Source organism: Leptonychotes weddellii, chromosome X, assembly GCF_054177405.1.
Source record: "Leptonychotes weddellii isolate Sample4059 chromosome X, ASM5417740v2, whole genome shotgun sequence".
NCBI lineage: Eukaryota > Metazoa > Chordata > Mammalia > Carnivora > Phocidae > Leptonychotes > Leptonychotes weddellii.
This window is the reverse complement of record NC_138385.1, coordinates 53,583,095-53,595,423: the sequence shown is the minus strand read 5'-3', so window position 1 is coordinate 53,595,423 and position 12,329 is coordinate 53,583,095. Positions and strand designations below refer to the sequence as shown.

At 38.3% G+C, this 12,329-nt stretch overlaps 1 protein-coding gene across 1 annotated transcript; it reads right to left on the bottom strand.

Annotated features, from left to right (window-relative positions):
* Positions 1-2: 2 nt before the first annotated feature.
* Positions 3-2,238, bottom strand: LOC145717919 (exonuclease 1-like; the record flags this gene model as incomplete). The annotated part of the gene is made up of 2 exons (XM_081809280.1): positions 1,770-2,238; positions 3-1,722 (listed from the first exon to the last, which is right to left on the bottom strand). A coding segment is annotated over exon 2 (1,707 nt), but the record flags the coding sequence as incomplete, so codon positions are not given.
* Between the last annotated feature and the right edge of the window lie 10,091 nt (positions 2,239-12,329).

Below are 12,329 nucleotides of genomic sequence, written 5' to 3'. Positions count from 1 at the left end.
GTCATCACGGCTCCATTGCCTGCAGTCGGATCACCTGAGCTACGAGCTACGTCCAACCCAGCCGGCTTCTGGCCATCTACGCAATCTGACTCACTTAGACTGGTCTCTTTCTCTGTGACAGCACCTTCCTCTAGGGGCTGGCTGCCTGCTTCCACCGATACACAGTCGGCAGAATCCAGAGCACTGCAAAAAAACCTGCTTCTGGTCCCTGGGACCACAACTGCACCGCTGTCTTCATTTTTTCTCTGTAAAAACGCCGCAAATTTATTTCTCGTCGTAAGTGTTGCGCTCCCGTTTTTTCTAACAGTACTTCCATCCACCACGTCAGGCATGAGCATTTCAGAAGAGTTCAAGGATTTAGGACCTTCACAGTTATTTCTCTTGGTCTTCTTTGTAAATGAAAGGGAATACTGACTCAACAGGTCGTCTTCTGACAGCTCTTCATTTCTTGGTCTTTTCACAATGGATGACTTCCTTGGAAGATTTAACCCTTTAATACTGATCACTTGTTCAATGCCCACAGTACTCGGATTTTCCTTCAATCTTGTAGCATTTGAAACAACATCCAGCTCAAGTCTAGGGCAGTAATTCCTATGCCAAATGCTATTAACATTAGATGACTTCTGACATGTTTTGTCATTCCAACTCTGACTTCTTGATTGGGCAGGCGTAGCAGTGTCTGGATTGTAGTCATCAATCTGTTCAAAAGTGTTTATATCTTTATTTCCAAGGGCTATTTGAAGAGCTATGGAATCATCAAAATACTGCCCAGCGTAGCTTAGTGTTTCAGGATCAATGTCATCTTCGTAAGCATTCAGAGGGATGAGTTTCCTTTTGATGGGATCAAAAACTAGCTGATAAAGGAAGGTATTGTTGGCTCGAATAAATCCTTTGATGTAATCTTCTGGTACTGTTATGTTCATCTTAAGATAGTGTCCGATTTTCTTGATAACCTTCACGATGTCTGGATTATTGGCCAGTCTTAGCACTTTGCAGGCCTTTGCTAAGCCAATCCCACGCAGCGAGGAGAGGTAGTCACAGCCCGAGAGAATGCACATATAGCGGAACTTCTCCTCTGTGAACACGTCCCCAAGCTGCCTGCACATGCCCAGCCGCACCTGGTCAATCTCTAGTCCATTTCCAAACTGGTCCATTTTTAAAATCACCTTTTTACAGCCAAAAGCGAGGAGGTCAGAGTCCTCTGTGATTATAGCTTGTACAATACCCGTTTTGTTAAGATAGGCCAACTGTGCGTCTGCTTCGTACGGAGCCACGAGACAATCTACTCCCTGGGACCGAGCAGCTTTAATGACTTTGTGGGCCATCACATGTGTGATATTGATAGAACGGGTAAAACAGTCTCTGGCTTCTGAGACTTTGCCCTCACGAAGAAGCTGCTTTCCCTTAAGAAGATTGGCTTGTCGTCTTTCCCTTCTAGACTTTTCCACTTCCTTTTTAGAAGGTAAAGTACATCCATCAAATACGAGAATAGGCTTGATCCCATGAGAGAGTAACATATTTACAAATTTCATACAAAATCCTACATACTTATCAGTAGGTTCACCTCTGGCTAGTTTCTCAGCACAAGCAATAGCTCCTTTGTGCAGCCAGCAATATGTATCCACAGCTACTACCTGTCCTTTATACTTCCTCACGTGGATGGGTTCAGAAGCTTCTTTGATAAACTGCAGTAATCCATGTATCCCCATAGTGCCAAGTTAACTTGAGACTGTCTCGAAGTTCGGAGCTCTAGGCCAGCATGCACTCACCAGTTGTGGAGACGGGTGGGGGATTCTGACTCTTAAATACGGCAGGTAATTGGGATGCAGGTGTTCCTCAAGTCACAGTTTGAGAGAAGCAATTAGCCTCCTACCTCTCAGATAATGCCTCTAAAAAGAGTCTTCTTCCCCTTTGAGGGAAACTGAGGTAGTACACATTTTGCGAAACCTGTACGTCTCTTCTAAGCTAGGTAAATACGGCGCCTACACGTTTCCTCTTCAGCGGAGTGGGAATGACCTGGGGCCACAAGTCGGGCACCATCTCAGGGGGCCCGCCTGCCACCCGCGAGGTACGACCACACCGGCGACCTCACCGCCTCACTCCTGTCCACAGGCTGTGCACGAGTGGCCCGCAAGCCCATTCCAGAAGACACGCTTCCTTTAGCCTGGGCCAGAGCTCCCGCGGCAGTCGGCGCGGAATAGAGGCAGCCGGGTGGCAACCGCGCACCGAAGACTTTTCAATTTGCGCGGGAGAGTCAGCTCTACTATTTGTAAAAACTCACGATAATTGGCCCCTCTCATTTTCCTAGTGAATGGCTTTGGGGATGTGTTTTCCTTGTACAATCCCCCATGCTCTGCTCTCTCTCTCTCCTCTCTCTGTGATCAGGGCTCCCTTCCCTCCCCAGCACCCATGATCCTTTTCTGCCTCAAATCATGTCTCTGCACCTCCTACCATCCACAATGAAGCTTCTTCTCTCCCACTAGTTACATAGTTTTTTTTCTGTCAGTCTTCAGATTGATTTGTTGGGTGTTCAGAATGATTTGATAATTATTTAGCTGTGTTTAAGGGACAACACAAGCATAGGGTCCTCCTACTATTCTGCCATCCTCACTCTCCCCTGCCTACACTGTATGTTAACTGACTGGAATTTAAATATAAACTTAAAAAAATAAAATAAAAATGAAAGTAAATTAAAAATAGAATTACCATATGTTGTAGTAATCATACTATTGGGTATTTACAAAAAGAAAATTAAAACACTAATTCAAGGGGAGGAGCAAGATGGTGGAGGAGTAAGAGACCTAAATTTCGTCTGGTCCCAGGAATTCAACTAGATAGTTATCAAACCATTGAGAACACCTACAAACTAAACATGAGATTGAAGAAAAGAATTGCAGCAATTCTATGAACAGAAAAGCAACCACTTTCTGAAAGATAAAATGACAAGACGGAAAAACTCACCTCAAAGAAAAGAACAAGAGGCAGTACCGACTGCCAGGCACCTAATCAATAGACATTAGTAAGATGTCAGAACTAGAGTTCAGAATGATGATTATAAAGATACTAGCTGGGCTTGAAATAAGCATAGAAGATACTAAAGAATCCTTTTCTGGAGAAATAAAAGAACTAAAATCTAATCAGGTCAAAATCAAAAAGGCTATTAATGAGGTGCAATATAAAATGGAGGCTCTAACTGCTAGGATAAATGAAGCAGAAGAGAGAATTAGTGATATAGAAGACCAAATGATGGAGAATAGAGAAGCTGAGAAAAAGAGAGATAAACAACTACTGGATCACAAGGGGAGAATTTGAAAAATAAGTGATACCATAAGATGAAACAGTATTAGACTAATTGGGATCCCAGAAGAAGAAGAAAGAGAGAGAGGGGCAGAAGGTATATTGGAGCAATTATAGCAGAGAACGTCCCTAATTTGGGGAAAGAAATAGGCATCAAAATCCAGTAGGCACAGATAACCCCCTTCAAAATCAATAAAATTAGGTCAACACACTGACATCTAATAGTAAAATTCACAAGCCTCAGAGACAAAGAGAAAATCCTGAAAGCACCTCGGGAAAAGAGATCTGTAACCTACAACAGTAGAAACATTAGATTGGCAGCAGACCTATCCACAGGGACCTGGCAGGCCAGAAAGACTGGCATGATATATTCAGAGCACTAAATGAGAAAAATATGCAGCCAAGAATACTATATCCAGCTAGGCTGTCATTGAAAATAGAAGGAGAGATAAAAAGCTTCCGGGACAAACAAAAGTAAAAGAATTTGTGAACACTAAACCAGCCCTACAAGAAATATTGAAAGGGGTCTGGTAAGCAAAGAAAGAACTTAAAAGTAACATAGACCAGAAAGGAGCACAGACAATATACAGTAACAGTCACCTTACAAGCAATACAATGGCACTAATTCATAGCTTTTAATAGTTACCCAGACTGTAAGTGAGCTAAATGCCCCAATCAAAAGACACAGGGTATCAGATTGGATAAAAAAACAAGACCCATCGATATGCTGTCTGCAAGAGACTCATTTCAGACCCAAAGACACCTCCAGATTGAAAGTGAGGGTGTGGAAAACCACTTACCATGCTAATGGACACCAAAAGAAAGCTGGGGTGGCAATCCTTATATCAAACAAATTAGATTTTAAATCAATGACTATAATAAGAGATGAGGAAGGACACTACATCATACTTAAAGGGTCTATCCAACAAGAAGATCTAACAATTGTAAATATCTATGCCTCTAACATGGGAGCAGCCAATTATATAAGGCAATTAAAACAAAATCAAAGAAACACATGACAATAATACAATAATACTAGGCGACTTTAATACTCCCCTCGCTGAAAAGGACAGATCATCTAAGCAAAAAATCAACAAGGAAATAAAGACTTTAAATGACACACTGGACCAAATGGACTTCACAGATATATTCAGAACATTCCATTCCAAAGCAACAGAATACACATTCTTCTCGAGTGCACATGGAACATTCTCCAGGATAGGTCACATCCTAGGTCACAAATCAGGTCTCAACCACTACCAAAAGATTGGGATCATTCCCTGCATTATTTTCAGACCACAATGCTTTGAAACTAGAACTCAATCACAAGAGGGAAGTCGGAAAGAACTCAAATACATGGAGGCTAAAGAGCATCCTATTAAAGAATGAATGGGTCAACCAGGAAATTAAAGAAGAATTAAAAAAAATTCATGGAAACAAATGAAAATGGAAACACAACTGTTCAAAATCTTTGGGATGCAGCAAAGGCGGTCCTAAAAGGAAAGTATATAGCAATACAAGCCTTTCTCAAAAAACAAGAAAGGTCTCAAATATACAATCTAACACTACACTTAAAGGAGCTGGAGAAAGAAGACCAAATAAAGCCTAAACCCAGCAGGAGGAGAGTAATAATACAGATCAGAGCAGAAATCAATGAAATAGAAACCAAAAGAACAGTAGAACAGATCAACGAAACTAGGACGTGGTTCTTTGAAAGAATTAACAAGATTGATAAACCCCTGGCCAGACTTATCAAAAAGAAAAGAGAAAGGACCCAAATAAATAAAATCATGAATGAAAGAGGAGAGATCACAACCAACACCAAAGAAATACAAACAATTATAAGAACATATTATGAGCAACTCTATGCCACTGAATTAGATAATCTGGAAGAAATGGACGCATTCCTAGAGATGTATAAACTACCAAAACTGAACCAGGAAGAAATAGAAAACCTGAACAGATCCATAACCACTAAGGAAATTGAAGCAGTCATCAAAGGCTCCCAAAAAACGATCCCAGGGCCAGATGGCTTCCCAGGGGAATTCTACCAAAGATTTCAAGAAGAATTAATACCTATTCTTCTGAAACTGTTCCAAAAAATAGAAATGGAAGGAAAACTTCCAAACTCATTTTATGAAACCAGAATTACCTTGTTTCCCAAACCAGACAAAGATCCCATCAAAAAGGAGAACTACAGACCAATATCCCTGATGAACTGGGATGCAAAAATTCTCAGCAAAATACTAGCCAATAGGATCCAACAGTACATTAAAAGGATTATTCACCACGATCAAGTGAGATTTATTCTTGGGCTGCAAGGTTGGTTCAACATTCACAAATCAATCAATGTGATACAATACATAATGAAAGAAAGAACAAGAACCATATGATCCTCTCAATAGAAAAGGCATTTGACAGCGTACAGTATCCTTTCTTTATTAAAACTCTTCACAGTGTAGGGATAGAGGGTACATACCTCAATATCATAAAAGCCATCTATGAAAAACCCACAGCGAATATCATTCTCAATGGGGAAAAACTGTGAACTTTCCCCCTAAGGTCAGGAACACAGCAGAGATGCCCACTGTCACCACTGCTATTCAGCATAGTACTAGAAGTCCTAGCCACAGCAATCAGACAACAAAAAGAAATAAAACGCATCCGAATTGGCAAAGAAGTCAAACTCTCACTTTTTGCAGATGATATGATACTTTATGTGGAAAACCCAAAAGACTCTACCCCAAAACTGCTAGAACTCATACAGGAATTTAGTAAAGTGGCAGAGTATAAAATCAATGCACATAAATCAGGTGCATTTCTATACACCAACAACAAGACAGAAGAAAGAGAAATTAAGGAGTAAATCCCATTTACAACTGCACCCAAAGCCATAAGATACCTAGGAATAAATCTAACCAAAGAGGCAAAGATCTGTACTCATAAAACTATAGAATACTCATGAAAGAAATTGAGGAAGACACAAAGAAATGGAAAAATGTCCCATGCTCATGGATTGGAAGAACAAATTTTGTGAAAATGTCTATGCTACCTAGAGCAATCTACACATTTAATGAAATCCCTATCAAAATACCATCAACTTTTTTCAAAGAAATGGAACAAATAATCCTAAAATTTGTATGGAACCCCAAACAGCCAGAGCAATGTTGAAAAAGAAAAGCAAAGCTGGTGTCATCACAATTCCAAACTTCAAGCTCTATTACAAAGCTGTCATCATCAAGACAGTATGGTACTGGCATAAAAACAGACACATAGATCAATGGAACAGAATAGAGAGCTCAGAAATGGACCTGCAACTCTATGGTCAACTAATCTTCAACAAAGCAGGAAAGAATGTCTAATGGAAAGAAGACAGTCTCTTCAACAAATGATGTTGGGAAAATTGGACAGCCACACGCAGAAGAATGAAACTGGACCATTTCCTTACACCACACACAAAAGTAGACTCAAAATGGATGAAAGACCTAAATGTGAGACAGGAGTCCATCAAAATCCTTGAGTAGGACACAGGCAGCAACCTCTTTGACCTCAGTCGCAGCAACTTCTTCCTAGACACATCGTGAAAGGCAAGGGAAGCAAGGGTAAAAATGAACTATTGGGACTTCAAGATACAATGCTTTTGCACAGCAAAGGAAATAGTCAACAAAAGCAAAAGACAACTGACGGAATGGGAGAAGATATTTGCAAATGACATATCAGATAAAGGGCTAGTATCCAAAATCTATGAAGAACTTATCAAACTCAACACCCAAAGAACAAAGAATCCAATCAAGAAATGGGCAGAAGACATGAGCAGACATTTCTGCAAAGAAGACATCCAAATGGCCAACAGACACATGAAAAAGTGCTCAACATCACTCAGCATCAGGGAAATACAAATCAAAACCTCAATGAGATACCATCTCACACCAGTCAGAATGGCTAAAATTAACAAGTCAGGAAATGACAGATGTTGGCGGGGATGCGGAGAAAGGGGAACCCTCCTACACTGTTGGTGGGAATGCAAGCTGGTGTAGCCACTCTGGAAAACAGTATGGACGTTCCTCAAAAAGTTGAAAATAGAGCTAACATATGATCCAGCAGTTGCACTACTGGATATTTACCCCCAAAATACAAATGTATGGATCCAAAGGTACATGTGCACCCCTATGTTTATAGCAACAATGTCCACAATAGCCAAACAGTGGAAAGTGCCTAGATGTCCATCAACAGATTAATGGATAAGGAAGATGTGGTGTATACACACACACACACACACACACACACACACAATGGAATAGTATGCAGCCATCACAAAACCCCGAAATCTTGCCATTTGCAATGGCGTGGATGGAACTAGAGGGTATTATGCTAAGCGAAATAAGTGAAACAGAAAGACAAGTATCATATGATCTCATTGATATGAGGAATTCGAGAAATAAGACAGAGGATCATAGGGTAAAGGAGGGAAAAATGGAACAAGACAGAACCAGAGAGGGAGACAAACCATAAGAGACTCTTAATCTCAGGAAATAAACTGAGGGTTGCTGGAGTGGAGGGGGGTGGGAGGGATGGGGTGGCTGGGTGATGGACTTTGCAGAGGGTATGTACTATGGTTAGCACTGTGAATTGTGTAAGACTGATGAATCACAGACCTGTACCCCTGAAACAAATAATACATTATATGTTAATAAAAAAACAAACTCTAAAGCAAAATACAACTTGTTAATATTCTTATTTTTATTAAATTTTATCTGCTGTCTCTCAAAGGAAACACTAATTCAAAAACATATATTTACCCCTATGTTTATTGCAGTGTTATGTATAATAGCCATGATATGGAAGCCACCCACATGTCCATCAATAGATTAGTGGAAAAAGAAGCCTCAGCCATAAAAAATGAATGTAATTTTGCCATTTGCAAGAACCTAGATGGATGTAGAGGGTATAACGTTAAGTGGAATGTCTGTCAGAAAGTCAAATATCATACAACCTCACTCATGTGGAATTTAAGTAACAAAGCAAACAAAGGAAGAAAGAGAGAAACTGAAAAAGAGACTTTAAATGCAGAGAACAACCTGGTGGTTTCCTGGGTGGAGGTGGGTGGGAAGATGTGTGAAATAGATAAAGGGAATTCAGAGTATACTTATCTTGATGAACACGGAGCGATGTACAGAATTATTTAATCATTGTATTGTGTACCCGAAACTAATATAACACTGCATTTCAGTTATACTTGTATAAAAAAGAGAAACCACATGGCAATTCCTATTCATGTTAAACTTTGAATAGCAGTGGTTTTGTTGTGCATTTCAAGTAAATAATAGTTTTCACATAAATATGTACCTTATATATGCTAAAGGAATCTTTATTATTTATCTTAAATTCAAATTTAATTGGAAATCTTGTATTTTATCTGGCAACCCAAAACTTGTGTTTCTCTCAGTACATATCCATTTGCAAAAGATCACAATATGGCAGCCTGTACTCCTTAGCTCCCTTGTCTTCATCCCCAGACTCAGCTACCACTTAAGACAGTAATAAGAAGCTCCAGTTGTCACATCCTCTGCATTTCATATAGTAGAATTAAATTACCTAATTTGCCCATAACTGCCCATGAACAATACTTAACAAAAATTCTGAGGATCCTCAGATTTGTTTCACATTGTTTTTACCCTGATATTAGTGTCCTTTAAATCTGAGAGCTTTTTCACTAATGTCCCCTTTGGGAAACTTTAAATTTCTGAGATGCAGCCTCTTTCCTGGTAAACAAAGCCAAATGGGCCATTAATAAGGATTTCATTTTCAATTATAGGTGCAGTCCCAAGTCTAACTTTCTGAAGGCACTTGAACATTATGCAATTTGTTAAAAGCTATTATCTTTGGAAGTGGAACAGGAAGAAAATAATTCTCATTTGCATTTAGGTCTTCTAAAGTATCCTTGCCTTACTTTGGAAAGTTCTAGAATAATCTGTCACTTAAACGATGAAAAAACTCTATTTCTTAAATTTGAATTTGCGTTTTTTTTTAAAAATTTTGAATAGGTAAGAATTATTAAAAGTATGAGAAACAACAGGAGTGAGTTTCCTCCACTTTTTTCCTTTAGTAATCTAGGGTCCTCTGACTTAATTGTATTTTTTCCTATTGAAAAATACTCTCACAATATTCTAGCATGATTCACTCATTGTAAATAAGTGTAAGTCACAGTTCCCTAGGGTGGCTGGGGTCTGCATTCTAAGCCTGATCTTTTATTGTGGGATGAAAGCTGTCGTTGCTATTAAAGCACCTGCCATTAATGAGCATGCAGAAAGGAGATATTGGGGTGATGGTGGTGGAGGGCTTCCCTGAGCTTCTAATATTATATTGGGCTGGTGTTACCTAGGCTACCTAAAGTACATTTGTCCTAGGACCACTTTTTTCTTTTTTTTTACTCCTCCATATATCTTTATTTTTCCTCAAATTGTATTTTGAAAACATTTCATCAAAAAGTTGCAAGAATAGCATAACAGACAGCTGTGTGTGTATACATGTGATTCTCATTATTTGAAGATTCTGTATTGGTAAAGTCACCTATTTGGTTTTTTTATTCAAGTAAATTAACACAGTATTATATTAGTTTCAAGTGTACAATATAAGGATTCAACAATTCTATACATTTCTCAGCGCTCATTAAGAGGAGTGTTCTCTTAATCCTCTTTATCTATTGCACCCATCCCGCCACTCACTTCCCCTTTGGCAGCCACCAGTTTGTTCTCTGTATTTGAGTCTGGTTTTTTTTGTTGTAGCTTTTTGTCTCTTTTCCTTCATTTGTTTTGTTTCCTAAATTCCATACTAGTGAAATCATATGGTATTTGTCTTTCTCTGGCTGACTTATTCCATTTAGTGTTATATGCTCTACATCCATCCAGGTTGCTGCAAATGGCAAGAGTTCATTCATTTTATGGCTGAGTAATATTCCATTATATTTATATATTGAATTATGTATATAGATAGATGATAGATAGATATTATCTTCTTTATTCATTCATCTATTGATGGACACTTGGGTTGCTTCCATAACCTGGTTAATGTAAATAAAGCTGCAGTAAACATAGGGATGCATGTATCTTTTCAAATTAGTGTTTTCATTTTCTTTGTGTAAATACCTCATAATGGAATTACTGGGTCATATGATATTTCTATTTTTAATTTTTTTGAGGAAGCTCCATATTGTTTTCCACAATGGCTGAACCATCTTGCATTCCCACCAACAGTGCACATGGGTTCCTTTTTCTCCACATCCTTTCCAACATTTGTTATTTCTTGTCTTTTTGATTCTAGCCATTTGACAGGTGTAAGGTGATATCTCATTGTGGTTTTGATGTGAATTTCCTTGATGATTAGTGATGTTGAGCATCTTTTTATGTGTCTATCAGCCATCTGTGTTTTCTTTGTAAAAATGTCTACTCAATTTCTCTGCACATTGTTTTCTTTTTCAAGTTTTTTTCAAATTCCAGTTAGTTGGGGCACCTGGATGGCTCAGTTAGTTAACTGTCTGACTTCAGCTCAGGTTATTATCTCAGGGTCCTGGGATCAAGCCCCACTTTGGGGGTCCCCTCTTAGTAGGGAGTGTGTTTGTCCCTCTCCCTCTTCCCTTCCCTACACTGTGCTCACTCTCTCTCTCTCAAATAAATAAAAAAATCCAGATTTTGTTTATTTATTTGAGAGAGAGAGAGAGATAGTGAGAGAGAGAGCACAATCGGGGGAGGGCAAGAAGGAGAAGTAGGCTCCCTGCTGAGCAGGGAGCCCCATATGGGGCTTGATTCCAGGACCCTGAGATCATGACCTGAACTGAAGGCAGACACTTAACCAACTGAGCCGCCCAGGTGTCCCTAAATAAATAAAATCTTTAAAAAAAAATTCCAGTCAGTTAACATACAGTGTAATAATAGTTTCAGGTGTAGAATTTAGTGATTCATCACTTACATACAACACCCAATGCTTAGCACAACAAATGCCCTCCTTAATACCCATCACACATTTAACCAATCCTCCTGATAAATCACTAAATTCTACTCTTGAAACCAGTATTATACTATATGTTAACTAACTAGAATTTAAATAAAAATTTGAAAAAAATAAGAAAGACTATATTAAATGTCATAAATTGTCTATATTTAGTATTCTATTTTTTTAATTTCAAGATCAAACAAGGAGTGTACATTGCATTTAACTGTCAAATCCCTTTAGTCTTCTTTACCTTAGAACAGTTTCATAGCATTTTTTTTTGGAGGGAGTGTCTTCCATGACATATATGCTTTTGAGGATTCTAGGCCAGTTGTTTTGTAGAACACTTCCCATGATTTGAATCAGCTTATATATTTTTAACAAAAATTACACATGAGTGATGCTGTGTTTTTTTTTCCCTGTGGAAGTTTCCTTAAATTTTTTTATATTGTGTTAAGAACACTTAATATGAGATCTACCTTTTTAGAAAAATTTTAAGTGTGCAATATACTTTTTGTTAACAATAGACACAAGTTTGTACAACAGATATCTACAGCTTATTTTTCTTGCTTACCTGAAACTTTATGCCTGTTGATTAACTCTCCATTTTCCCTATCCCCAGCCCCCAGAAACAAGCTTTCCACTCTGGGCCTATGAATTTGATTATTTTAAATGCCTCATAGAAGTAGAATCATGCAGTATTTGTCTTTCCATAACTGGCTAATTTCATTTAGCATAATGTTCTCAGAGTTCATTTATGTAGTTGCATATTGTAGAATTTCCTTCATTTTTAAGGCATAATTGTATTTTATTGTATATATGTATATACCACCTTTTCTTTATCTATCAATGGACATTTAGGTAGATTCCAGATATTAGCTACTGTGAATAGTGCTGCAATAAACAAAGGAATGCTAACAACATTTCAAGATTCTAATTTCAATTCTTTTGCATAAATAGCAAGACATAGGATTACTGTATCATATGGTAGTTCTATTTTTAGTTTTTGAAAAACTTCTGTACTGTTTTTCATAGTAGCTACACCA